We start from the raw sequence: 27,378 nt of genomic DNA, 5'->3' as shown, positions 1-27,378 counted from the left end.
GCTAGTGGTACCAAGTCAGTGCAAAGTCTCTGGTCCAGCAAACGATAAAGTTCAGGAGAACTTGGCCATAAGGAGGGCTTTCACCTCTTTCTTGAAGAAGGCAGTGGAGGTGATAAGCCTGGTTTCAGGAGGGAGTGCGTTCCAAATCCTGGGTGCCATTCCTGAGCAGGAGCGTTTGTAAGTTTTTTCCTTCCGGAATCTTCGAGGTTTCAGGAGTAGATTTTTTGTACTTCTATTGGATCTCGACCCTCCTGATATAGTCAACTTTTCAGTGAGGTAGTGGGGTGCCTTGTGGTGTACTGCCGAGTGTCATAACAGCAATTTTCAGCTGTATTCTGGCTTCAAAGGGCAGCCAATTCAGGGATATTAAATCGGGGGTTATATGAGAGTGCTTTCTTGAGCCAGTGATGAGTCTCGCGGCAGCGTTCAAGGAGGCTCTTTGGGGGGCAGTTGTTAGAGGGAGTCCGCTGAGGGCCACAATTCCATAGTCAATGCGTGGGATGACTAGGGCTTGTACAGCAGTTTGGAAGTCTGACAGGGAGGAAGGGTTTAAGTTTCCTTAATGTATTGATTTGGAAGTTAGCTCCTTTCGTTGCTTTGCTAATGTGGTGTTGCATGCTGAGCTTTGCGTCGAGTGTGATGCCTAAGGATTTCGCAGAATCCACGATGGTCGGTCGGACATGGAGTGCTGTTAGGTGATTGAGCCAGATTTGAGTGGTGGTAGATTTCGCAGGGGGAGATATCAGGGGGAACTCAGACTATGAACCTTAGATACTTCCTGTGAGCAGGGTGTAGGAGTATGTTGAAGGAGGCGTGCTTGGGATCTAGTGTGGCAAGGAAGTCGCTTTGTTGCAGGAGTGGGAGGATCTGTTTGAGAGTGATGTTATGTTAATCGAAATTTATAAACGCACGGGGACCCACGGGTTTCATGGCGCTGACAGTGAGGAAAATTGACGGAAGATAACCTATCCGGATGCTTGCTTAAAAAGCCAGGTCTTCAAAGCTCTCCGAAACTCCATGAGGTTTGCACAGCTCCTGATTGTCAAAGGGAGAGCATTCCAAGCCTTAGGGGCAAGATAAGCAAACAAACACCCTCCCTGGCGCTTCCGTTTGAAGGAAGGTAAGGTAAGCAAAGATGAGCTGAGCGAAGATTGCAAGTAGGCTCATGCTTCACGATCATGCTGTTGAAAATTATCTGACTGTATATAGAAATGGAGGGTCTGAGGTCGAGTATAGGCCTTTGGGTGCCATCCTTTTTGGGTAATAGGAAATACAGTGAATAAACCCCTGTTCCTTGATGGTGTAAGGGAACTGGTTCTATTGCATGCTTTTGAAGCAGTGAGAGAACCTCTTGTTTTAACAGCGTGAGGTGTTCTGTGGACATTGGTCACTGTTTGGGTAGTATGGTGGGAGGGGTTGCTGTAAGTTCCAGGCAGTAACCATACTGGATAATTTGTCTTACCCACTTGTCTGTGTCATGGAATCCCAGACAGGTAGGAACTGTGAGAGTCTTCCTCCAACCGGAGTGGAATGGCCTGGAGGGAGTGGGGGAAAGTAACGGTTTATTAGTGGGATAGGCGCAAGTGTTATTGTTGCCTCAGCCTCTCCCTTTGTTGTTATGGCCCCTATATCCGCCTCTAAAATATCCTCTGTTGGGGGAGGTTTGTGTGGTGTTTTGTAGGAAGAGGAGGCGGTGTCTGTTGCAATGTTTTTAGATGCTCCTCTATAGAAGGAGCGACGAAAGGAGCCACATGTGGATGGAGACTGGAATGCTCCTATGGATTTTGCAGTCTGTGTCCTTTTTCATCTTCTCCAGAGTGTGGTCTACAGCCAGTTCAGAGTTGATCCTGATTGAACAGCTGGTTGAGGATAGTTGTTTATACCTCCTGTTTAAAGCCTGAAATGCGTAACCAGGCATGTTGTCTGAGTAGCACACTAGTGTTAATGGACCAAGAGGTTGTGTATGCAGCTTCAACTTGATTGATGCATTCGTTATTAATTTGCCCTCTTGAATTAAATCATTTGCCTGGGTTTAGTATTGATCAGGTAAATGTTGTCATCAGGGTCAGTGAAAGGGTCATTGTTGCCTCCCCCATCCCCTAAATTATCATCATCCTGTGGTGGTGGTGAATGAGGTGGGAGATTTGGAGGCTGTGGAGGGAGACAGGCTTAGGAGGAGGAATAGGCTGAGGAGGAATAACAGGAGAAGAGGGTCTTGTAGGTGAAGGGGCACAGTCTTTCTTGACCGACACTGCAGGAGTGTCTGGTGTGTCCAACTGTAATAACCGACTTTTCCGACCCTTTTTAGAAGGAGGATGATGGAGGATGACTCCAGCCTATTACCCTTATAGTATAGGGATTAGGACTATAAGTAGGACCTATCCATAAGGCACAGTAGTGCATTTTCGTACCCTTTTCCTTAGATTAGGGCTTATAAACTAAAGCTAGGGGATAGATATATAAGTATTAGTGATGATCCGTCCTTTTGTAAGAGTATTAGTACATTTTCTATGGAGCCATGCATATTTTGGGCCTTGCAGGCCTTAAACGGGACAGACTCCATCTTGCCCTCTGCCTGGTAGCTGGAGAGGCTTTTCTAGGTTAAATGTAATGTTTTAGTTTCAAGGTGTTGTTCGCTTGGAGAGAACCGGTTCAGGCTGGCCCTTATCGAAAGACTGTATTTTTCTCCACTCCGAAGACACAACTTCAGGCCGGCCGGCTGGGAATGTGTCCTTGGTACAGGGAGGTACAAGAATCTGGTGGGCGGCAGGTTACTGGCCGTAACTTTCCATGAAGGGACAGCTTCCATATTAGTGAAAGTGTTAGGCACTGAGTCAGTCAGTCCGTAGGCGGCAGCTAGCCGTTAGCATCTATGCTCTTAATTATTTCTGCGGCAGACAATCGCCATTTTGAAGTCTGAGAAAAGATTCTAAACCGAGACTCTCTGAGAACGAGAGAGAGAGAGAGAGAGAGACGGTAGCTAATAACGAGCAAGGTTCCAGTGACTTGGAGGGAAGCAGAGGAGGTTGAGCCTAGTGGTGCAGACGTGTACTTGTGACGGCTGAGGTGGACCCCCGAGACAAGCCAAGACACAGAGAGAGACGAGACGAGAATCTAGATGACTGCCGAGTCCAAACTTCATATTAACCAGGTGATATCTGCCCCTTCCCTTGCGAAGCGCGCACCTTAACCTCTACTTTTTCTTTGCAGCATATATACGTATAGATATATATATATATCGTGTAGTATTGTGTTTATTTCTTTTACTGTAATAAATGCCCCCATTTTTGGTGAACCGACATGTGCCTTGTATTCTTGTTCGATCATAGTAATCTAGTTCTCCTAGTCAGACGTTGTTTGCATGAACGGATGTGAATCCCGGTCAGGTAAGGAGTGACTGAATAAGTAGGGAGGCAGGGAACAGTTGATGCCAAGAACAGAAGGCACATATTATGATTCGAACACTATACTAATTTCCATTGCCATAGTTTTACCCTGAATAGATAATTACAGATTTCATCCCTGAGGATTCATAGGAAAGTGATAGTCGTTGGTACACGGTGTTAATGAGAGCACCTAAGGATAGGTGTGTAGGTCTGCCGGATTGTAGACCGTGTGTAAATGAGAGCACCGGAGGGATACGGTGTGGAGGCCTGCCAGATTGTAGGCCGTGTGTAAGTGAGAGCACCCAAGATTGAGGGGTGTGTAGGTCTGCTGGATTGCCGACTGGGTATAAAGGAGAGCACTGGGACTGCAGGCCCACGTGTGTAGACGCGCCGGATCGCGTGTCAAGTGAATAAAGTGCGAAATGGTATATTATCAGATCTGCCCCAGGGTAGACTAGTCTGGGCTTATGTGGCCGCGAGACTAATAGGTGTGAATAGGATATTGTAGAACCAATGCTTGTTCATTGCTATTTTCCCCATCCTTAAGGACGAGATGTTATACATATGCCTATACCCATTGTAGATATGTTCTAAGGAGGGAGTTGTTTACGTTCCGGCTGGATTAGAGGGGCTCCTAGGAGCGGATTCCATCTGGTCCAAAAATCTGGTCGGTACACCAACGTACTTGTGTGGAATAGTAGCCACATTTCCTGTTTTGGGGTCTTTATGGAGTTTTTTCTGCTTGGGATTGACAGGATCCAATCGAAAAAGTTCTTCCTCTTCAGTGACCGCTTTCGGTACCGACTTTTTATGATCCGAGCTGGGTTTGGATTTCTGCTCCGAGGCCTTAAGAGGTGGTTTAGGGTCCTTTGGCTTGGCTATGGATACAGAAATCTTTTTCGGTTCTGAAGATTTTGGCTGCGTCAAGGTGGTCGGTGCATACTTCTTTTTGTGAGTAGGTTGCTCTCCCGTCTTCGGTGCCGAAGGCGCATGCGGGACAGATATGCGGTTTGCTCGATCCCGAGCTACCAGAAGGCTTGTCCTTTATCTTCGGAGCCGGTACTGAGGGCGGGGCTTCTGAAACTTGTTTTCGGTCGCGACTGGGGCCAGCAGGAGAAGTCTTGACCAGGGCCTTCTTTTTTTTCGGGTGGAGATGGGGTAGGAGCAGTTGTACTCACTCATTGACCAGGAGTGATGTGGTCGTCTGAGTCGTCTGCTTCGGACAAGATTTCCAGGTCCTCAAAATCCTTCTCCGGGACATCGGGGCCTTCGTCAAAGGTGTCCACTGGTGCCGGAGCTGCTCGCTGTGCCATGATGTGTCGTCGGGCACGACGATCACGGATTGTTTTCTTGGATTGAAAAAGGTTCTCATTGTGATCGGATGAGACACTGGTTACAGACTGTAAATGTAAATGTAAATGTAGGTATACTTATATAGCGCAACCTGTCACCACAAGGGTATCCTGGCGCTTGCCTAGGGAACCCGTCCTGATATTCCCCTGTGAGAAGCCCCGACAGGGTGTCCACAGGGTGAAAGTCAGGCATCCCGCCGCGAGGGGCCGTTGTGGAGATTAAGCAAGCTATTGCCCAGAGTCGCAGAGTGTGAACCCGAGAGTTGAGGAGGCACCGGGACGAGAATTATCGAGTCCGTGGAATTTTTAGCCCAAGACCCGCCGGGGCGGGGAATTGAACCCTGGTCCAGGACCGATCTCAGATTCCGGGTCTGCCGCCTCTAACCCCTGAGCCACACTTCTCCGTTGTCTGTAACCACTGTGTGGGAAATTGCGCTCCACACTGGGGCATTTTGTGAATGGAGTCCTTTCCATGAGCTGTAGGCCCGAACAGCGTCGATAAGCCCAGCGGCCTGCGTCGACGACCGGAATAGAGTAGTTGAGATGCACGTCGAAGATCGTGCGATCGAAAAAAATACAGTTGAGTTGTAGATAGTTTGGGCTTCTAAAAGGTGTGGAAATATGGCACCGAACTGGAACGCAAAAGTTACATCCGCACCCAATGGTGGAAAAAACAATCAAACCATGGAGTCGATGACCATGCGCACTATCGTCCAAAGGAGGAGTCACCTATCTCATGACTACAAAAGACTCTTCCAAGACAACAAAGTGCAAGCATCCGAGCCTAACACCAGATGGCGATTTACACATAGTGTACAATCTGCAGCTCATATGCCTCGAATAGTGTTCGTAAAACTGCCTGGCCCACACTAGCTTGTTGTTTTCCCAACACATCTACACAATAGTAGTTTATGAATGTTTGTGGTGCAGACCATCTTGCAGCTTTGAAGATGTCATCTAAGTGTATATTCCCTAAGAATGCCATAGAAGCCCCTAGTTTGCGTGGAGCGTGCTCTAGGGGGAATTGTTATTGAGCGCTTAGCTTTAATGTAAAAATATTTGAACACACTTCACTATCCACCTAGCAATACCCGCTTTTGATATGGGATTGCCTTTATGTGGTGCCGCAAAAGCAACAAAAAGTTGTTTAGTTTTTCTTAAGGGTTTTGTCCTTTCTATGTAGTATAGTAATGCTCTTTTGACATCTAATTTGTGAAGAGCACGCTGTGCCACTGATTCTGGTTGAGGGAAGAATGCAGGCAACTCAAACTGGTTGATGTGAAAGGCAGAGACAACTTTGGGTAAAGATTTGGGTTTAGTCCTACGAACAACTTTGTTTTGGTGTATTTGCAAAAATGGTTCTTGTATAGTTGGTGCCTGAAGCTCACACATTCGTCTTAGAGATGTGATGGTGATAAGGAAGGCTACCTTCCTAGTGAGAAATTGTAGTTCACATTTGTGCAATGGCTCAAAGGGTGGACCCCTGAGTCTTGTAAGAACTATGTTAAGGTTTCACACTGGAGAAGGTGGAAGTCTAGGAGGAATGATTCTTTTAAGTCCTTCCATAAAAGCTTTAATAGCGGGCACTCTAAACAGAGACAAGTATCTGTTTTGCAGGTATACAGCTATTGCAACAAGATCTAAGCGTATAGATGTATATGCTGAATTAGAACGCTGCAGGTGTAACAGATAACAAAAGATGTTACAGATATATGCATCTAGTGGATTGATTTGATTGTTGTTACAATAAACTATAAAAACGCTTCCACTTAATTACATAGCATGCTCTTGTGGTAGGGCGTCTAGCTTCTTTGATGACATTCAAGCAGTCTGGCGGAAGATTAAGGTAAAAGACCTGGAGCGGATTCTCGCCCCAAACGAGAATCCGCTCCAGGTCTTTTGGATTATTTACTAGGTGGCTCGGGCTAACCACTTGTCCGGGTTGCATGCCTTGGATGAAAGGAAACAAAGCAAGCTGAAAGATGAAAAGATTTCGGAAACTCAGGTGTGCATTCTGTCGTCTTTCATGAATTGGGAAGATTAAGGTAGCCACACTCTAATACTTCAGGTGCCAGATCACAAGGTTGAGATGACTGGGATCTGGATGTCTTATCTTTCCATGGTTCTGAGTGGGAAACCAGGCGGAAAGGTATCGTTTTTGGTGAGGAATTACTGATAGTTCCAACATGGTTGTGAACTAGTGCTGGTAAGCTCCAGGCAGTAACCATACTGGATAATTTGTAGTACCAACTTGTCTGAGGTGATTGAGTTCCAGACAGGTAGGAATTGACCAAGACATCCCCAGGCAGGAGTGGAATGATCAGGGGTAGTGGAAGGATGTCACGGTTTGTTAGCAGAGGAAGTGCGAGTGGCGTTACCTCTGCTTCTTCCCTAATTGTTTACTCTAGAACCTCCTCGAAAATAACCTCTGGAAGAGGGGGATTGGTTGTTACCCTTGTAAAAGAAGGAGGGATTTTTGGTGGACAGTCTTTGAACCATCCCTGTAAAAGGAGCAGCGAAAGGAACCCATATTAGTAGGTAATTGTAAAGCCACCATAGACTTTGCAACCTCATTGTCCCTCATTTTCTCCACGGAGGTATCCACAGCTAGCCCGTAAAGATGTTCCTTATTAAAGGGCTGGTTAAGTATGGAGGATTGTACCTCCTGTTTAAATCCAGAAATCCTAATCCATGCGGGTCTGCGTCTAGTGCACATTTATGGAAGTGTTAGTGATTAGTTTGCCTTCCTGGATAAGGTCATTAGCTTTTGCTTTGTACTGATCCGTAAGTGTTGCATGAGTTATTATAACTCATCGTAACGAGCCCTATCTTAGCGTGCTAGCAGAGCCTGAGTGTTTGCAATACGCAAATAATTTGCAGCTTGTGTAGCCACTCTCTTACCCGCGGCATCAATGAGCTTGGACTCCTTGTCAGGAGGGGGGCCTCACCTTTGGTTTGAGCGGTAGCTCTCTTGTGAGCGTTAGAGACTACTAGAGAGTCCAAAGGCAATTGACCTTGGATGTAAGCAGCACCTGTAGGAGCAGATTTAAATTTCTGGTCTACTCTGGGTGCGATTATTCTTGCCCTAACCGGGTCTCTAAATACCTCATCCATGTGCTTTAACATGCCCTTTAGCATTGGTAAAGTGCGAGTAGATCTTTGGGAAGTGAGTGTCTCAAAGAGGAAATCCTCTTCCAAAGGCTCTTTATGGAGCTCCACCCCGTGATATTGAGCAGCTCTGTTAATGAGCTGAGCGTATCCAGTGTCATCAGGTGGGGAGGGTCTAGAAGGATACATGTCAAGGTCGTTGTCTGTATCCGGTTCCTTATCACAATTTTCCCAAGGGTCAGTGTCTTGTGGTATATCCTGATCTTATGCCATGTCCTGCTCTTCATCTGTATCCCCATTCCCATCCCCGTAATAGTCATCCTGTGTGGTAGGTGGAGGTGGTGGTGAATTTGCTGGTGACAACCAGATTAGGATTAGGAGGAGGAGAGGGAGGAGGAATGTAAGGAGGAGAAGGGTTAGTACTCATGCCCTTTTTCTTAAGAGGTATAGTAGAGTCCTCAGAGACCAATCTTCAGTTTTTTGGGGAAGAGTGGCATGAATGTGAAATGTTTGAGGGTTAATGACAAGTCTTTTCTGCTTTGGATCCAAAGGTTGTTCTTCAGACTGAAGCTCTTTGGATGGAGTGTCCTTTTCTTTGTGTGTTGATTTCGGCTCCGGCGCTTTTGGTGTTGGAAGTTTTAGGCTGCGAGTGCTTGTAGGTTTCAGTTCTGATCCTTTCGGTGTGGGAGATTACAGCTCCGAGCCTTTCAGAGGGGAGGATTTTGGCACCGAGCCTGTAGGAGGATTTCGGATCCGAGCCTGTAGGTGTCGAGGATATCAGGTCTGGAACCGGTAGATGTGGAGGACTTCAGCTCCGAACATTTAGGTGTGGAGGTTTTCGGCTCCAAAGCCTTTGGTGTCAAACATGTAGTCTTTGGTGCTGGTGGTGTGGTGACCGGTACATGCTTTGACGTATGTTTCGGTGCCGAAGGTGTTGGTTCGGCCCCAGAATGGGGCTGGCTCGAGCCTGAAGGCTTATCTTTATGTTTCTTAGCCGGGCTGGAGGGCGGGGCATCGGAAACTTGGTCTGTGCCGACCTGAGCCTGAAGGCAAAGGAGGTACTGGAGCCTTTGTTTTATGTTGACTGGGAACAAGGGAATCTGTACTCACAGTACGCTGACCCGGAGTGATGTGCTGTTCCTCCATGTATGAGTCTGCTTCGGACAAGGAGACCTGTTCTTCTTCCTTGGCTCCTTCAACTGGATGTTGGAAATCAGGATCTTCATTAAAGATATCCGGTACGGAGCCGATGTGATGTTGCCTCCCGTGGCGTCGAGCCAGACGACCACGAATTGACTTACGATCGGAACGATCGACACGTCCCACAGTGCTTTTAGTTGTGTTCGGGGGATAAGCAGAGGTTGCAGACCTCCTGCAAATCGGTGCATGGAAACTTAGCACGACACCCGGGACATAGTTTAAATGGAGTCAGCTCCATATACTGCTGGCACGGGTAGGCCCAATGGCCCACCTCTAGTTTCTCGATCGAAGGGTTTCTCAGTTGAAAGGATGCGCGTCTGATGGGGAACCGCGATCGATGACCATACCATCGAGGGTAGAGGTTTACGCGTCGAGGCAGTAAGAAAACGACACAAAACCGGAGCGCAGCAATACACATCCAAACCTGATGGCAGAAAAAAACAATCTAAAGATGGAGTCTATGCCCATGCGCACTATCATCGAAAGGAGGAGTCACCTACCTCGTGACTGGAAAGACTTCTTCGAAGAAAAAGAAAGTGCAAACATCCGGACCCAACACTAGATGGCGATGTATGCTAAAGAATATGGTCTACAGCTCGTATGCATCGAGCAGTGGGTTTCTTTTGCAGTAACCCCCACACCTTTTTCCAGATTTCTGATGCACTTTGAGTGTGCACGGAGTCCCGGACAATCAGGTTCCAAGTGCTTGTGTGCTTTCCTTAAGCTGTATCATTGTTTCCTCAATTGGCACACCTCTGGCCCACATACAAGTCCCTTGTAAAAGGTACCAAGGGACTTGTGCACAGAAAGGGTCCCTTAGGGCTACAGCATGGATTGTACCACCCTAAAGGACCCCACACCAAACACATGTACACTACCATTGCAGGCTATGTTTTGAGGTGTAGCTAAACTAAAAGTCAACACGGCATACATTCCTGGGTGCCATGCATACACACCAATGCCTGTGGCATAGGTAAGCGCCCTTCTGGCAGGCCTTACAGCCCTAAAGCAGGGTGGCCTATACCACAAGCGAGAGGAAAAACTGCATGAGCAGTATGTCTTTACAGTGTCAGTCCTTTCTTGGACACCAAGTGCAGTGAAGCCATTTTAAGTGCAGGGGCTGGGAGTTTGTCAACACGAACTACATAGCTCCAAGATGGCTTTACTGAAGACTGAGAAGTTTGGTGTCAAACGCCTCGGCATAATAAACCCACACTGACACCAGTGGTGGATTTATTATAAAATGCACTCGGAGGACATCTTAGAGATGCCCCCTAACAACCCACCAACCTCTAGTGTAGTTTGCCCCCCCAACCATATAGGGGGCTGCACTGCGGAGAGATGTTACCTCCTTTTCGCAGGAAACCACACCGCTTTGACCCCCTGATCAGGAACACATTGCAAAGAGGATAAACTGCCTGGAATTGCTTGGAGACTGCTTTGTCTGTGGAGGTAATGTTTTCTGAGGACCTTGTTGGTACCCCTGACTGGCACTTTACTGTAGTTGGTCACCTTAAGGGACCAGGTGACCATATTACAACTAGCCCAACTTTTAAGTAAAAAAAGATTCTACGTGTCAAATCCTTTGAATCTGCCAATGCTTATTCGAGGTTGAGTGAAATTCTATATCTGAAGAACCCTCCGGGGGATCTTTTTCATTGAGGAGTCTAAAAATAGACTATTTTTATGAATTGGTGTCGGATCTCGAGTGCCTTGTCAATTCCTTCTTCAGTCGTTTTGGTGCGGTTTAAATGCTTGACACTAGTTTCTTTGTGTAAGCATTTCTGCGCAGTGCCACAGCCACCCAGAGTGGAGCTGAAGGTTTGACAGACAAAATCTACTGGCCCTAAAGGGGTTGGTAAATGTATTACACAGTGAGGTCGCAATTCCACACCATATCATACACCCCATTTCCTCACAGAAAACATCAACGGTATGAGTTTACAGTGGACAAGGGAAGGATGACAGGTGACCACCACCAGAACCTGTCACTAAGGTCCCCAACCTGGGAGTCATGTTTGATGACAGACTGCTTTTTCATCACCACGTCAACTCGGTAGTCTCCACCTCCTTCACTCTGAAGAAGATAAAGAAGCTTCTTCCCTACCTCCCCTCTTCAGCTGGTAAAACTCTGATCAGCACCCTCGTTTTTGCCAGAACGGACTACTGCAATGCCCTTCTTCTCTATGCACAGGAAAAAGTTCTTAAAAGGCTTCAATTAGTGCAAAACGCCTCAGCCAGAATTTTACTGGGAATTCCCAAGTTCACCTCCATCACCCCTTACATCCGACAGCTCCATTGGCTTCCTGTCAAGAGCCGTACAAAATTTAAGGCACTGTGCATTGCATACAAAGCCATCAACTCAGGCCCACAGTTTCTCAAAGATGGCCTCCGTCCTCACGAAAACCCCAGAACTCTTCGCTCATCATCGGCGAAGCTGCTCACTGTCCAACGCACAAGGAAAGCAAACTGGGGTGACAGATGCTTTGTGATCTCCACAGCCAGAGTATGGAATTCACTCCCTCTTACCATCAAAACTGCCCCAACTCTCCTTAGCTTTAGGAAGAGATTAAAAACCTGGCTGTTCCGACATTAATATCTGCTATAGCCATCATCTGATCAGTTAAGCGCTGAGACACCCCTGGGTATTTGCGCGCTATAAAAATTGCCAAAACATAAACATAAACAAGTATTGGTAATACTAGTAAAGGTGATCTAGGCCAGACCTTTGCAGAAATAAAAAAAATGACAATCTCCACTCACTTACCCAACAAAATTGCCAGGAACTGTGATCTTCCGATTCACCAAAGCCTTCATGACACGACTGACCACTTCATAGAGCGACCCAGACATGTTTTTCGTCAGTTTGCCCTCAAAACGTTTTTCAACCTCATCCCTAGAGGGCAAAATTCAATCATCAGATATGTTAGATGGTAGCATAAGGTGGGAGAATTGATGAGAGAAACATACGTATACAGTGTGTTTAAGACTGAGTGTTCATGAGGAGAAGCAGTGAACCTTCAAGTATAGACAACTAAAAGGCTGGCAAGTAGAGGATGCTGGGAACAAAGCAGTAATGTGCCCCTTATGGATAAAGGAATGAAAAGGAAAATAGAAGTAAAACAAATTATTTAATTCAAGGGGAAGACAAACACGGTAATGGTGAGGGACGTACAGTGGCAAGAAGAGGAGAGAGATGGAGCAGAATGCTAAAAACACAAACCAGGGTAGGCCATTACAGAGAAGCATTTTACCAACTCCCAACAAGAGGTAGAATGGCTTCTCCCTCAAACAGGGAAGGGCACAACAAATGAAAAAAGCCACACTCAAAACAAAATTCAGGACTGGCCTTACTCGTTCATGTTGAGCGTTAGGGAGATGTCTTCCTCTTTGGAGAAGAGCAGGATCAGAAAGTGGTATCTGGTTTGTCCCTGTTTAATAGGAGGGTCCAAGCTGATCTAGAAGGAAGCAAAGACATTTGCAAACGTCAAAGACCAACAGAAAAAGACAGGATTCTTCTCAAATTAAAGCAAAAACCTCCACCTGTGACACTAGCCTGTAGAAACTCAATGCCCTGTCAATCTAACGTTATCAAGCTTACTCTGGTGTAATGGCTGGTGTGCTGTCGCATTACCACTCTGCCATCCACAAACTGGAGCCAGAATGGGATGAAATCTGCAAGGTTGGTCTCTTGCAACATCTAGACAGCAGCACCCAGCAATTTATTTTGAAACTTCTCTCAGTGATGTATTGGAGAAGACGAGACAAAGCTGCCCACATAAATCTTGAAGCATCCCTCTTCTGCTGCTGTGACTCATGCCAAAGGGATGTGCAAGTGTACTCATTCCCAGCTCGCATTCGATAGCGTTTTATTGGTTAACATCCAATTTCTGGGTGACGTTTTAAGATTTTTGGACAAAAGGTTAGCCATCAGTACTGGGTGTTTTTACGCTGACAAGTATAATCTACTCAAAGTGCCTAGTGGACATTCACGGGTAGCCGAAATCAAGCATACGTGCATTAAATAAAGCTAACACTGGTCATGAAGATCAATTTAAAGATTACCCCCACCTTCTCGGTGAAGAATTATAAATGCATAAAATGCATGGAATGACAATGACCGAACAAGGATCAAAGAGGTCACGTATTCCAATACTCCACAGTAGGTGGACAGAAATCTCAGGCGGTTCCTTCGGTACCCCAAGCATGCTAGTGAGGAAGAAGGATTAAAAATTGTAGCTCGCAGCACATTATTTGTTTGAATATGCCACAGCATGTTTGCAAAGTGTGAAAGTGGGGGCTGTTTGGGTAGAGTCTTTACATTACCCTTGACCAGCCCATAACCAGGCCTGATGGCTTTGGCTGCCTCTTGCAGAAAGGATCAGGTGAAATACCCCAATAACAGCCTACATGCAGGTTCATCAAGTGGGCTTGTGTTCCCTTCAAATTCATTTGGCTGTGCATAGTTTCAGACCAAGCTACTTCAGCTGCCCAGCCCTTCCACACTCCCAGCTTTCACAATGTTCGGAATAGCACACTCTACATTATGGCCTGTGGGATAAGAGTGATGAATGTTCTGCACCAGAATCTTCCCAATATCAAACAACCTTTAAAATTCAGATATTCTCTCAACTCATTTCAGATTGCATTTCCAGTTGGCAATGTAAGATCCAGGGGATCCCACCGTCCATGATTCAATGTAAGATCCAGGGGAATCCCTTCAGTCCAGAATTCAATGTAAGTTCCAGGGGATCCCATTAGTCCAGAATTCAATGTAAGATCCAGGGGATCCCATCAGTTTATGATTCAATGTAAGATCCAGAGGATCCCATCAGTCCATGATTCAATGTAAGATCCAGGGGATCCCATCAGTCCAGGATTCAATGTAAGATCCAGAGGATCCATCAGTCCAGGATTCAATGTAAGATCTAGGGGATCCCATCAGTCCAGGATTCAATGTAAGATCCAGGGGATCCCATCAGTCCAGGACTCAATGTAACATCCAGTGTTAGGCATCAGGATTCATGCATTGTGTCTAAACTACAGATCCCAGAATGATCCAAGGGAGAGAGTGATTGTGTGCTGTCCCATACTGCTTCAGGAGTGGTCAGGTGATTGTGAGGTACTTAAGCCTTCTGCAGCTGTGACTCAATTCTTGGCTTTCCTCTGTTTTGACCTTTGCCCGGCTCCCCGTTGAAGCGTTCCCGTTTGATTTCATCTTGCCGAGGATATTTCTGGTTTCCTGGTGGAGATTCTCTCAGAAGCTTATTCCTTACTAGCGCAAGGACGCGCATCTATTATTTTTTTATTTGCTGCCTCTTTTTCTGCTGCAAGTTGACAAACACCTTTCTCCCTACTGGAAAGCAGCGCAAGTTCGCGCAGCAAATCATTATTGGTATCGTTTTGTTTATGCGTGATTGAAAGCGCATCCAGTTTCCTTTGTTTCACCGCTCTGCTGTCTACAGTAAAGACGCATTATTTTCTCCGCACCCGTTTGCCTATCATGCAGCACATTTGGTGTTGACTCAGTTTCTTTTTGTTCCTTTCCTGTTGCCATTAAAGTTTTATTTTGAAACTTTGAACTAAGTTTTAAGCATAATAAGGCTCATCGTTTCTCTGTTGTCCCTGGAATAGCTGTTATAACTTAAACTGCATTTTGGAAGATTGGGAAGATGTATGCTCTAGAAATTGCCTTCCTGGAATGAGTGAAAAACGACATCGCCAGTATTTTCAATTTTAATACTGCACAAGAGACCTTCTGCTGGAACATTTATATTTTTGTCTCCGGAGCCTACTATCGGTCTTAAACCAAGTAAGTGTGGGATAGTACACAACCTCAGTCATAAGTTTAAATCATGATTGTGCTGTATAATTCATAGATGTTTAGTTTTATAGGTTATTGGGTCGCTCTCTCTCTTTTGCTGTAAAGTTCATAGATGTTTAGTTGTATAGGTTATCGTGTCTCTCTCTCTCGTCATTGTTTATAGGACTCCCAGAGGTAGTTGGACTGGACCTTCTCCTCACTGGTGGCGATTGGCTCTTTTCTGTTGGTCCTTAGGTCTCTTCCTTTTCTAGAGATATTTTGCGTTCCTCTAGTGTGTTTTACTCAACACTGGGGCGGCTTTGTCTCTGGGGAAGGGTGGGGCTCCCTCTTCGCTCCTGGGGAACGGTTACTTCTGTTTGGGAAATCAGTCTACGCCCGACATCCAGGGGGATTCCATCAGTCCAGGATTGAATAATCAGGCCACACACCCAGAAAGAACACAGGATGCTAGCGTGAAGCCCTGCAAAAGACTTTCGGACTCAAACTGCTGCTGTTAAATGCACAATAACATGTGCCCAAGATGTTTGCAATCCCCTGCACTTGGACCGGTTTCTGCAGAGCTCATTACAAGAAGATACTACATTGGATAATTACTGGGTGCGATAAAATACACCCTCTAAATTGTTTCAAAGACCAGTCAAACCTAATGAAAAATGAACAGAGCAAAAAGCCCCAGTGAACACACTAAGTGGATTTTGTTGCAGAAAGCACCATTATGGACATGTTATCCTCCATTTCAACTGCCAAACATGCATTAAGAAAGGATTATTGTACCCGAATAATTCAAAATCTGGGAGTGCCGGACTTTTTGTTGTGGGATAATTAACATACAACTCTCCAGGGTTGGTGAAGCAGTTATAAACTGGATTATTAAATGCAAACTACGAAATTGTTAAAATGAACCAATCGTCTACAGCGTAAAATACAACCAATAAATCGCAACAGATAAACATATGGAGGTCATCAACACTCCCATTTCCCCTTTAACACTCATCCCATGCTGTGGGGAGGTCAAGCAACCATTCCCAAAGTTGCCAATGTTTTGTCGTTCCTTGCCCGGTGTACGTACCACAAAGAACATCTGCCTCTGGTCCTTGTGTGGCAGAAGGAAGAGCCTCAGCACAGTGGTGTAGGGAATCTTGTAGTCAAAGGTCTTGCCGTGAAGGTGTAGGAAAGAAGGATAGATTCGGATATCATATCTGCCTCGAGGAGTGAGACACTGCAACTCCCGGAAGATGCAAACAGCATCCCCGGTGGCCTGAATGACATCTGCTTTGGAGAGGACGTTCTGCGAGAAGGCCTAAAGAGATAAGAGAAAGTATCAGCACAGGCAAGAAATAATAAATACCACACAAATGGAGACCCTCAAAAAAGCCGCAACCCACAGCATTAAAGAAAAAACACCCCATACACTCTGGAGGACACCACACCTGAAGAAGTAACTTTACACATCACTCTTTGACGGACATAAAAACATCTCCCAACAAAAGCCAGAAAGAACAATGAGAAACCCAAAAAGTAGGACAGAGCCACAATAAATGTGCACAGAAGGGACCCATTTTCAATGCATGCAAATGAACAAATACAGAACAGAGCACAGATGAACACCAGCAGACTACAAGGAGCAGATGAACCTTAAATTGATACACACTGGAACAACGTTTAACAAAGGAACAGGCACAAGCATAAACACGGAGCATCCGAGGGTCAGAGGTTAAAAAAAAAAAAGAGCACTTTCATCAGATATCCTTCAATGTACGCCTTTTCTCTCTGCAGTACTTTAGCTACCCCATCAGAGGTACAACTCCACAACACATCAAGAAGTGAGATCTTTAATTTATCCCAAAATTATCTGAGCTGGTCTTCACAGGAGCAGAGAGTGAAGGTCCTGAGTAAGGCTTACTGAACCCAACATACAGAACATCGCCCTCTAGGCGAGTGCTTTCTCAACAGGATGAATCATTGCCAGACAGATGTACGCGCCCTTAATATTTGGCATTTCTGCTGTTTGGTCTTTAACTTTACACCCAGTGTAACATGCGAGGCAAGTCAGATGCATGCAACTGGTCTGGGACATCAGGTGGCCTGGGACATCAGGTGGCCTACTGGAAAAGTCGCAGAAACGTGCACGAGATCTCAGCTGGGCTAAGTGTGCAGCAACTCGCCTGCGTGTGAACAGCCTAGCGGCACAGTGCACACAGGCTACGAGTGGTCTCTGTAGGACAGTGCTGGCAGTCAGAAAGCAAACCAAGGGTCGCCTGCGCTGTACTATCAGTCGGCGGCAAACTGGGGCTGTGCAGTGCTTTCACAGCACATCGAATCCAGGCAGAGCTGCTTTACTCTCCCTTTCAATCCAAACGGAGTTGCCTCAACTGTGCTGCTGTACTTATCGCATCATACGACTGGGAAAGGTAGGACACGCTGTGGTCGGTCCTGAACAAACAGTGAGACAGCTTCCTACCAAGAGGTCTTGGAGCCAGAGTAACTGAGGGCTCCCCGTCTCCCCTACTTCTTCAGAGGGCCCTTCACCTGGACGGCTGGCGCAGGACACCTCACTTCAGGAAGAACGGTCCACCTACAGATCAATATCACGACTGGTTTCCATCCTGGTGCTACAGCAACACTGTGCAGCGACTAAGGTTCTGCTAGATGCAGAGAAAGCTTTTGACCTCATGAGCTGGATTTTTTTTGGGGGGGCGAGGGGGGGATCTTGGAGAAATGTAAGTTTCCACTAAAGCTCATGAGGTCAGTCTTTCGGCTCCATGAGACCACCTCGGCCTGTACTTATTATAAAAAACGCATGTGCAGGTACGGTATATCCAACCTGAGGTACTTGACAAGTTTGCCTCCTCTCCCGGATTTTGTTTGCTTTATTTATTGAACCATTAGCTCAATTTAGGTGGGCCTAAATTCAAACTACATGTTGAACGCACAGCTTTTGCGATTCCAGAAAGAATATGGAGACTGCATTGCGCGCTATTCAGACGTATACTCGGGAGTGTGGGGGGTATAAAATGAACAAATCTAAAACGGAGACTCTTGTTTAACACTACTTCAGGTGTTTTACCACGCAAGCTTAGGGCTAATTATGATCTGAATACAAAGAGGTATTTAGGCGTGCATTATAAGGATTATAAATGTTGGATCTTTACTACTTCTACCACACTCCTCTTTATAGCAAAATTCAGCTCTATTTGGAATTCTCTCCCCCTTTTATTTTTTTATTATAGGTCGCACATTCCTTATTTTAAAATGACAATTTTGCCGCTGGTGCCGTTTTTATTTTTAAATGTCCCTAGTAAAGTAGAGAAAGATTTTTTTTTACCAGGTTGGATAGTACGAGGACTTCATTTGTCCGAGGAACTAAGACCCCATGTGCTAATAATAACATTTTACAACTGCCCAAGACTGCAGGCAGCCTGGCTCTTTCTAACGTCAAGCAGCATTGTGGGGCATCCTTTGCATTACAGATTACAAGGTTCTCAGCGCAATCTTCTAGATTTGACCATTTGTTATGTTATAATTGCTGAAGAATTATGGGTTTAGCAATCTTCCAGAGGCCCTTAAATCACCCAAAGTGTTTCTAGGGTGAATAAATTAAGCACTTTAGGTGATATCTGCACTTTAGCCGAGTTGCCTAGGGATACTGCTGGCTGGACATCCACATGGTACAGAGGCCTGGCAGCATTTCAGTTTAAGCACTGGCAAGCACTATTGGCACTATCATACCAGCCTGCAGGTTTGTCAATTAGGCTGCTGGAGGTATGGAGTTGTTCAATTATTCACTTTAGGTGACATTTGCACTTTATTGAAGCCCTTTTTATGGGGTCATGGAAGATATACTGTTGAAGGGCGGCTTTTATTGATTCATATGACATTTTGATAGTTATGTGCATTACATTGCTATGTATAAAGCTGCTATAAAATAGAAACACAGTTTTAAAAACTGTGCAGTGACTCCAACCAGAGCAGATGCAGGTTTAGACTGGCATCCGCCTCTGTAGGAAATCTCTGACATGCAAAATTATACATGTTCAGATGTGAATTTAGACTGCTGCCCGCCCATCTAAGGCACAGAGGCCATGAAGTAATACCAATATTCAGCATGGGCATCAACACCAGCAGAAATACCTCCCCTCCAATCCAGGAGGAGCCTCCGCCTATGTAGGGCATTAATGAAAGGAGTGATAGCTCCCTTCAGCACACCAAGGTTTCAGTTGGCACTCACTCCTGAACAGAGGAGGGACCACCAGCAGATGCAGGTTTGGACTTGCACTCACCCCTGAAGGGAGGAGTGACCACCAGCAGATGCCGGTTTAGACCTGTCTCACCCCTGAACAGAGGAGTTAGCACCAGCAGATGCAGGTTTAGACCCGTCTCACCCCTGAACAGAGGGGTGAGCACCAGTAGATGCAGGTTTAGTCTTGCAACCACCCCTGAACAGAGGAGTGAGTACCGGCAGATGCAGGTTTAGACTTGCAACCACCCCTGAACAGAGGAGTGAGCACCCGCAGTAGCAGGTTTAGACTTGCAACCACCCCTGAACAGAGGAGTGAGCACTAGCAGATGCAGGTTTAGACTTGCCCCTCACCCTGAATAGAGGAGTGAGCACCAGCAGATGCAGGTTTAGACTTGCCCCTCACCCCTGAACAGAGGAGTGAGCACCAGACGATGCTGGTTTAGACTTGCCCCTCACCCCTGAACAGAGGAGTGAGCACTAGCAGATGCAGGTTTAGACTTGCAACCACCCCTGAACAGAGGAGTGACCATCAGCAGAAGCAGGTTTAGACTTGTCCCACACCTAAACAGAGGAGTGACCACCAGCAGATGCAGGTTTAGACTTGTCCCACCCCTGACAGAGGAGTGAGCACCAGCAGATGCAGGTTGAGACCTGTCTCACCCCTGAACAGAGGAGTGAGCACCAGCAGATGCAGATTTAGGCGTGAAACCACCCCTGAACAGAGGAGTGACCATCAGCAGATGCAGGTTTAGACTTGCAACCACCCCTGAACAGAGGAGTGAGCACCAGCAGATGCAGATTTAGGCGTGAAACCACCCCTGAACAGAGGAGTGACCATCAGCAGATGCAGGTTTAGACTTGCAACCACCCCTGAACAGAGGAGTGAGCACCAGCAGATGCAGGTTTTGACTTGCAACCACCTCTGAACAGAGGAGTGAGCACCAGCAGATGCAGGTTTGGACTGGCCCCTCACCCCTGAACAGAGGAGTGAGCACCAGAAGATGCAGGTTTAGACTTACCCCTCACCCCTGAACAGAGGAGTGAGCACCAGCAGATGCAGGTTAAGACTTGCAACCACCACTGAACAGAGGAGTGAGCACCAACAGATGCAGGTTTAGACTTGCAACCACCCCTGAACAGAGGAGTGAGCACCAGCAGATGCAGGTTTAGACTTGCAATCACCCCTGAACAGAGGAGTGAGCACCAGCAGATGCAGGTTTAGACTTGCCCCTCACCCCTGAACAGAGGAGTGAGCACCAGAAGATGCAGGTTTATAGTTGCCCCCTCACCCCTGAACAGAGGAGTGAGCACCAGCAGATGCAGGTTTAGACTTGCAACCATCCCTGAACAGAGGAGTGAGCACCTGCAGATGCAGGTTTAGACTTGCCCCTCACCCCTGAACAGAGGAGTGAGCACCAGCAGATGCAGGTTTAGACTTGCAACCACCCCTGAACAGAGGAGTGAGCACCCGCAGTAGCAGGTTTAGACTTGCCCCTCACCCCTGAACAGAGGAGTGAGCACCAGCAGATGCAAGTTTAGACCGGTCTCACCCCTGAACAGAGGAGTGAGCATCAGCAGATGCAGGTTTAGACTTGCCCCTCACTCCTGAACAGAGGAGTGAGCACCGGCAGATCCAGGTTTAGACTTGCCCCTCACTCCTGAACAGAGGAGTGAGCACCGGCAGATGCAGGTTTAGACTTGCCCCTCACTCCTGAACAGAGGAGTGAGCACCGGCAGATGCAGGTTTAGACTTGCCCCTCACCCCTGAACAGAGGAGTGAGCACCAGCAGATGCAGGTTTAGACTTGCCCCTCACCCCTGAACAGAGGAGTGAGCAGCAGCAGATGCAAGTTTAGACCTGTCTCACCCCTGAACAGAGGAGTGAGCACCAGCAGATGCAGGTTTAGACTTGCCCCTCACTCCTGAACAGAGGAGTGAGCACCGGCAGATGCAGGTTTAGACTTGCCCCTCACCCCTGAACAGAGGAGTGAGCACCAGCAGAAGCAGGATTAGACCTGTCTCACCCCTGAACAGAGGAGTGAGCACCAGCAGATGCAGGTTTAGACTTGCCTCCCACCCCTGAAAGACACTACAAGATGAAGCAATATCCACAGTCAGACCTATGCTTAGACTGATGCTCACCTACGTAGGGAATCGATGCCCAACTCCAGTATACCCTTTTCTCAGCAGTAATATATAAACAGATAGCTACACCCACCTTGAGCAGTTTAAATGCCAGCTACATCGGAAACAGTCACGTTTAGACTGCAACCCACCTGCGTGGCACTGTTGTGCAGAGACAGCCAACTCCAGAAAATGCAGGGTTAGACTTGCATTCACACCTGCAGCACATCTATGAAGTGAAGTGATAATACCCTTCGCAACCATGTTAGCCAACCATCCCAGAAGGACACTGATGCTTCTGTGAAGGGATAACCACCACCTAAAATGAGGTTTAAGGTGCTGCTCAGCTCTGTAGGGCCTGGATGCTGTACAGATATATCTAAAATCAAGTTGGCACAGAATTGACTGGCACCTTCATCAGACAGGTTTACATAGGCTTCCACCCGGCAAGGGATTAATATTGGGCAACATTCAACTTCATCGGAAACAGTTTTAAACTTTCACCCATGGAATCTACGCACTGCATGTCCCTACCTCCACAGGATCTGTGTTGTCCTCCTGGTTGGGAGGAACATAGAAGCGCACCTCCATCAAGGAGACTTCAGCATCGTCATTCTGGTGGAACTCGAGCGTCACCTCATTCTTACCCGTGGTGCACTGCGAGACATTACCAAGAGGCAGCTCAAAGGCTGGTTGGTCCCCGATGTCAAAGGTCAACAGCTGACCTGAAGCAAGAAAGGCAGGGAAAGAGGATAAATGACTAGATCCAAGACCTTGACGACAGACACCCGATCCATGAACACTGACAACACCCAAGGGCTTCACTGGGAAACCTCCCCGTTTAACTCACCTCCAAAGCGCACTGTTCCCCAGTTCCAGCCCTTGACACACATATCCTTCTCCACCAGATCTACCTTGAAGTTAGACTTGAAGAAATCCGATAGCTTGTCAAATTCCTGCAACAACAAAAAGTGTGCAATGATCTGATGTCAGTCAGTGTATGCTACAGAAGGGGGTTGTGGACACTGTTACGAGTACCCCACCCAGCTCCTGCAGGAACTGCAATAGGCCCATTAATGGTCTATCACAAGGCGCAATAGGTCACTGCATCTAACAGCAGGCCATTCTACCAATAGAACGATCTGAGGCACTAAACATACACCTATTACAAGGTCTGACACGTGGCTACAGAGCGAAGCAAATCTACAGGGTTAGGTCTGGGGCATCAGGCCACACAACATTCAGCTCTGACACGGCATAGCACAGTTTCTTTACGTGTCCTAATTTGCTGGAATGAGTGTGTGAGGAAAAATATATATCTAAATGTTTGCATCAGCCATTTAAGTGAATCAATCCCAAATTCTCCACCACACTATCTCTGACCCACTGAGCTAACTGTCTCTGACCAAACTGCTTGCTCTGTGCTCCTAAAATCACCTCCCCTTTACAAATCTATTTCAGCCTGACCCACGGACCTTTATTGCCCTCTGACACATTCTGGGTTAACAGCTGTCAAAAGCCTCTGATTCTTGCAGGTTTTGCTTAAACTTACTTTCTGTTCCTTTGTGTTCTTATTTTGCTCTATGTCTTGTGCTTGCATGACAAATATATATATATATATATATATATGTATATGTATATCTATCTATCTCCATATCTGGCCTTGTCCACATCTAAGGATTTTACTGATGACAGCCCTTTCTGCCCTATATATGCTCCCCTGAATATCTACGTGGGGCAGAAGAAGCTTGTTCCAAGACGGGACACTGGGATGTGTGTCTGTCTTGGCATGCCAATAAAAGAAGAAAAGTGCATATATATTTCCTGTGTTTTGTGGCTGCTGGTGTCTGTTTTGTGTAGCTTTGAGGAGGGTTTGAAGATTCATTACCCAACAGAGAGACTAACAACCCTTCAAGATTCACACATTAAGTTTTATGCTTGCAAGAATAGAGTAATCGATCTTACTGTACAGATCTTCAAACACAACAGTGAAAGCACACCGTAAATCTTACAGATTTAAATGTTTGGTATTGTCAGGAGAGATGTGTCACCGCTGCTACCCTTACTTCAGCCCGACAAGAGGTCACCATGGACCCAACCATCTGTCAAATAGGCAAACAGTAAATGAGGATCTTACCGAATCACGAAAGCCATCATATTTGTAGACATGGCCAGCTTTCGTGGTGAGCTTGATTCCATGGCCTAACGCCACCTTGCGCCACAGACCCTCAGAAAGGTCGGTGCCCTGGATGTTGTCCATTTTGCCAGTCTTGTTGTTTTTGAAGATGATGCCTTGTCGGTTCAGACGTAAACGCCCATCATTCTAAAGAGAACGTAAGAGAAATGTCAATATACAGGTAACTTTGCAAAGAGATCAGGCATTACAGGAACCTAGCACCCCCTATAACTACAGCTCGGACCTAGGCTAGGTCAGGCATTACAATCCACGTGCTGACCCAGCGCCAAAAACCCACAGAATCGGATTTTACAATACCCTCTCCCAAAATAGGCCAGGTGCAGTGCTGTTCACAGGGGCTACGCCGTTTTGTAGATGCGATGATCAGAGACTTGCCGTATTTGCCACTTAATTTGCTACTTATCACAATCTATTAGCAAATCAATAGTTTATACCTGAAGTTAACCCATTGTCAAAGTGTGCCTGGGAAAGGCCCGCTATTCAGAACAGTCAGCAACGTTTACCTGCCAACACACTGTGCGGATTGCTGCATTAGGACCTTAATGGCTGCCCTTCGGTCTCCTACCCTGCAAAGGGATCTCTTATGGACAATAGTGTATGGGGTTCTCCCCAGAGGAGTCCTGGCACACCAGGTTACAGGTCAAGAGGTGGTGGAGAAGAATAGAGAAAGGAAAACCGAGGTCAGTGGTGAGAGGCAGTCTGCTATTAAGAGATCCTCCCCAGGATTCGCTTACTCATTTTAGTAAAAAGAAACAAGCACTGGCAAAGGCAATAAGCTGTACCTCTACAAGAGCCATTAGTGTAGTTTACCTTTGCTGTGTTGTACAGCACAGTGGTTGTACAGTAGGTCTCACGTTTTATTTTATTCTAAATTGCTATGAAACAGCCATTATTCTCTTATTTATTGTGTGAGGGATGGTATGAGCTTTGAATCAAAATGTGAAATGAAAGGGAAGTAGGGACACTGACAAGGGTTGGCTAAAAAAGTATTATGATATAGTGAACAATGCACATTTTAACGGTGGGTTAGCGGTGCTTAATATAGAGAGGGGGCTGGGTAGTGGTGGGAAATAAGTAATGTGGATAATGGGTAGTGTGATATTTATTTATTTGAACAGTTTTTATATAGCGCTGGCTAGTCCCGGAGGTATCAGAGCGCTTTACATGAGGACAAGTGAGTTACAAATTACATTAGTTACAGGTTTACACAATACAAAGACATATAACATACAATAAGTTTGCATTGTGTTTAGTGGAAAGGGCGGTAATTTAGGAAATAATTTAAATTGATGGAAATGGTGCAAATTAACCAACATACACATATAGGTAAGATCAATGAAATGTCCACAGTAACGTTGCAAGTGAAGATGTGGGAGGCCCATTTTCTAATCTAAAAGGAAAAAGAATGCGACAGAGCGTGTGCATAACAGACACGCAGTTCCCCAAGTGTGATCATGTGTGCTTGAGCTAAGAATGACTGCTATATAGCACCAACTGTGGTATTACAATCGCACACCTGAGTATATGTGGGTATAATATAAAACTGAAAACTTGTAAATATTTTTGGTTGGTGTTCTAATGGTATCAAACCCCCTATTACCAGGGGTGCAAAAACCTCACTGCATCGAGAGGTCCACTATGTATAATGAGAAACCAAAGATTAAGTCCATGAAAGTGAGGATTTGTTTTGGAGACTCAATTAGATGGTTCATTGAAGAAAGAAGAGTTCTGCAATCTTCTGTACATTCATAATTGGAACAGCCAATCTTAAGTATATTCTAAAATGGATTACAGCCGACACGTACTTCGACACATAGGGACTTTTTCAAGGCTAACAGAGTAGATAAAGGTTGTGGTAAGGAAGGCTCCAATGACAGACCTGTGGTAAGGTGATGCAACCAAGAAGGATCAGGCAGGAGAGTGCTGCTGTTTTATATGATGTCCGTCTAGACTGATCAACGCAGATGTTAAAGTATACGTGGTCCTTACACAAGTGGGCCTATCAATTTTGAGAATCCACTGCTCAGGATGTACAGCTGCATCGATTTATGAGAAATCCTGAGAGGAGGTATCCTAAATTTTCAATAGTGAGCAAAATCTGTGTCATATGGATAGACTTTGTGTTTTATAGGTGCCGTATCTGTATCTTGATAGTAAATTGTGGCCCAGCCTGGCAATGTAGGTAGGACAGATAGTACAACACAGAATGACTAGCTCTATTCTCTGTGTTAAATAAAGCGTAGACGCAGCAGGTCTGGTATGGAGCTCTTGTTTTCACCAACAATGTATGTTGGCAGCTTAAGACCTTAAGAATGAATTGTTTTTAAAAGCGCAGCAAAAGTGTGTCCTCGAAGCTCGTTTTTTTGCCACAGTAAAGTTTATAATAAAATGTAGGTAGTGGGTGAGGTGCAGTCACAACTATTGTTTAAAGCGGTGTAACTTAACAAATGAAAGGCAGCACTGTCCGAGGCGGAATAAAGGTAAATAAACAAGCCCTCGCATGCAAAGCTCCATTTGTTTGAGATAAGAAAATATGCTGCCCATAGTCTTTTCTCTTGCAATGTTAGGGGGGGGGGGCATGATTATCTGTTTCTTTACATGTTCACATTAGCAAAATTTGCTCCACAATCTCAAAAAGTTACGGCGCTGTTGGACTTGAATGGGGTTGCGCAGGTTCAAAGGGCCACAGTTCTGCACAAACACATAGCAATGCGGGTTTCATTATCCGCAGATCAGTGGCCTTTGAAGCTGGGGAACCCGTAAAAGTCCTGAAAACAGATAAATGAGAAATTTGCCCGTAACATTGCAAGTGGAGAGAGCATTTGAAGTACATTTTCTTAGCTCAAAGGAAATGGAACGCAACAGAGTATGTGCAAGAAGTCCCCATAAAGCGATAACATGCGCTTGAGCTAAGTATAAACAATCTTGTGTAAGATACCCTCACAGTCACGCCTTGACCACAAACTCAGGCAAATTAAAAAGGTTTTAAAAAAACACAGTAAGACTATAGCCAAGATCCAGTTGCAAACAGGGGTGAAAGCTACATAAACAAGGAAGGGGGGACAAGCAAACAGACAGACAACAGCTAGGAAAGATGCACTCTGTACAGTGGCTCAGGAAAAAGTGTGACTAGTGTAAGGACACAAGTACTTGGTCCATGCTCTAGGGGAGGATCCCATGCAAGAAGAGCGATGTGCCGACTGCAGAACTGACCAGCAGGAAGCAAGCAATTGGGAGTGGCTTTGAAGCTCATCAATGGCAAGTAACAGGAGGGCTCCAAGCCTACTTATGGTAAACAAAATGTCTCAGAGATAACGCATGCACGGGAGACATAAAAAAGGATGGTTTCAGGCTTCGCAGGTTTTTATCCTGACAAGTCGACAGGATAGTTTCAAAACTACATGGCCAGCTGAAGGAGTGCGGGCCGGAGACATAAGTTTAGAGCTACAGTAGTGAGTAGCAATGCACATAGTTCTAAAGCCAACAAAAACGAACACAGCAACAGGAGGACCAAAAGGCAAAAAGTCTGGGGAGTGGCCATTCAAATGGTTTTGGATCCAACAAAAAGGAATATATGAAACCTGGTAATCAAATTACACACTTTTCTCAAGTGTGGTTCTCATTTGGAGCTTAAATTTACAATAATGGAGATATTTAGAAAATATTTTATTTGTAATAGTTTTTTATAATGTTTTATTAAAAATAATGTTTTATCTATGTTAATGTTTGGATGGCCTAAACTGGCATTCTAGCAAACAAATTAACTTAATTTGCGAAAAATGTAAACTTCTAATTTTAAGCACAAAGTTCCAAATCGTGATTAGGTTGTGAATGCCACTTTGGGGACCACCTCCAGGTTGTGCCCTGAACAAGATTATGCTTGGTACGCACGATTCAAGTGCTTGCATCCGCAAAGTACGCAAGACTTTCCCACCTACAAATCAAGGG

The 27,378-nt window shown here is 45.8% G+C and overlaps 1 protein-coding gene across 2 annotated transcripts in view; it reads right to left on the bottom strand.

Annotated features, from left to right (window-relative positions):
• The window catches only part of SSRP1 (structure specific recognition protein 1), a 146,509-nt gene that overhangs the window by 81,008 nt on the left and 38,123 nt on the right, over positions 1-27,378 (bottom strand). For both annotated transcript variants that reach the window (XM_086953348.1, XM_086953349.1), the window contains exons 3-8: positions 23,371-23,556; positions 22,084-22,189; positions 21,768-21,958; positions 15,940-16,170; positions 12,401-12,504; positions 11,814-11,942 (exon numbers count right to left, since the gene is read on the bottom strand). In XM_086953348.1, coding sequence (XP_086809474.1) covers positions 11,814-11,942; positions 12,401-12,504; positions 15,940-16,170; positions 21,768-21,958; positions 22,084-22,189; positions 23,371-23,556 — 947 coding nt within the window. The remainder of the gene's footprint in view (positions 1-11,813; positions 11,943-12,400; positions 12,505-15,939; positions 16,171-21,767; positions 21,959-22,083; positions 22,190-23,370; positions 23,557-27,378) is intronic.

The sequence above is a fragment of the Lissotriton vulgaris genome, chromosome 1_2, assembly GCF_964263255.1.
Source record: "Lissotriton vulgaris chromosome 1_2, aLisVul1.2, whole genome shotgun sequence".
In the NCBI taxonomy this organism is placed as follows: domain Eukaryota; kingdom Metazoa; phylum Chordata; class Amphibia; order Caudata; family Salamandridae; genus Lissotriton; species Lissotriton vulgaris.
The sequence above is the reverse complement of the archived record's forward strand: the minus strand, read 5'-3'. Positions and strand labels throughout refer to the sequence as shown.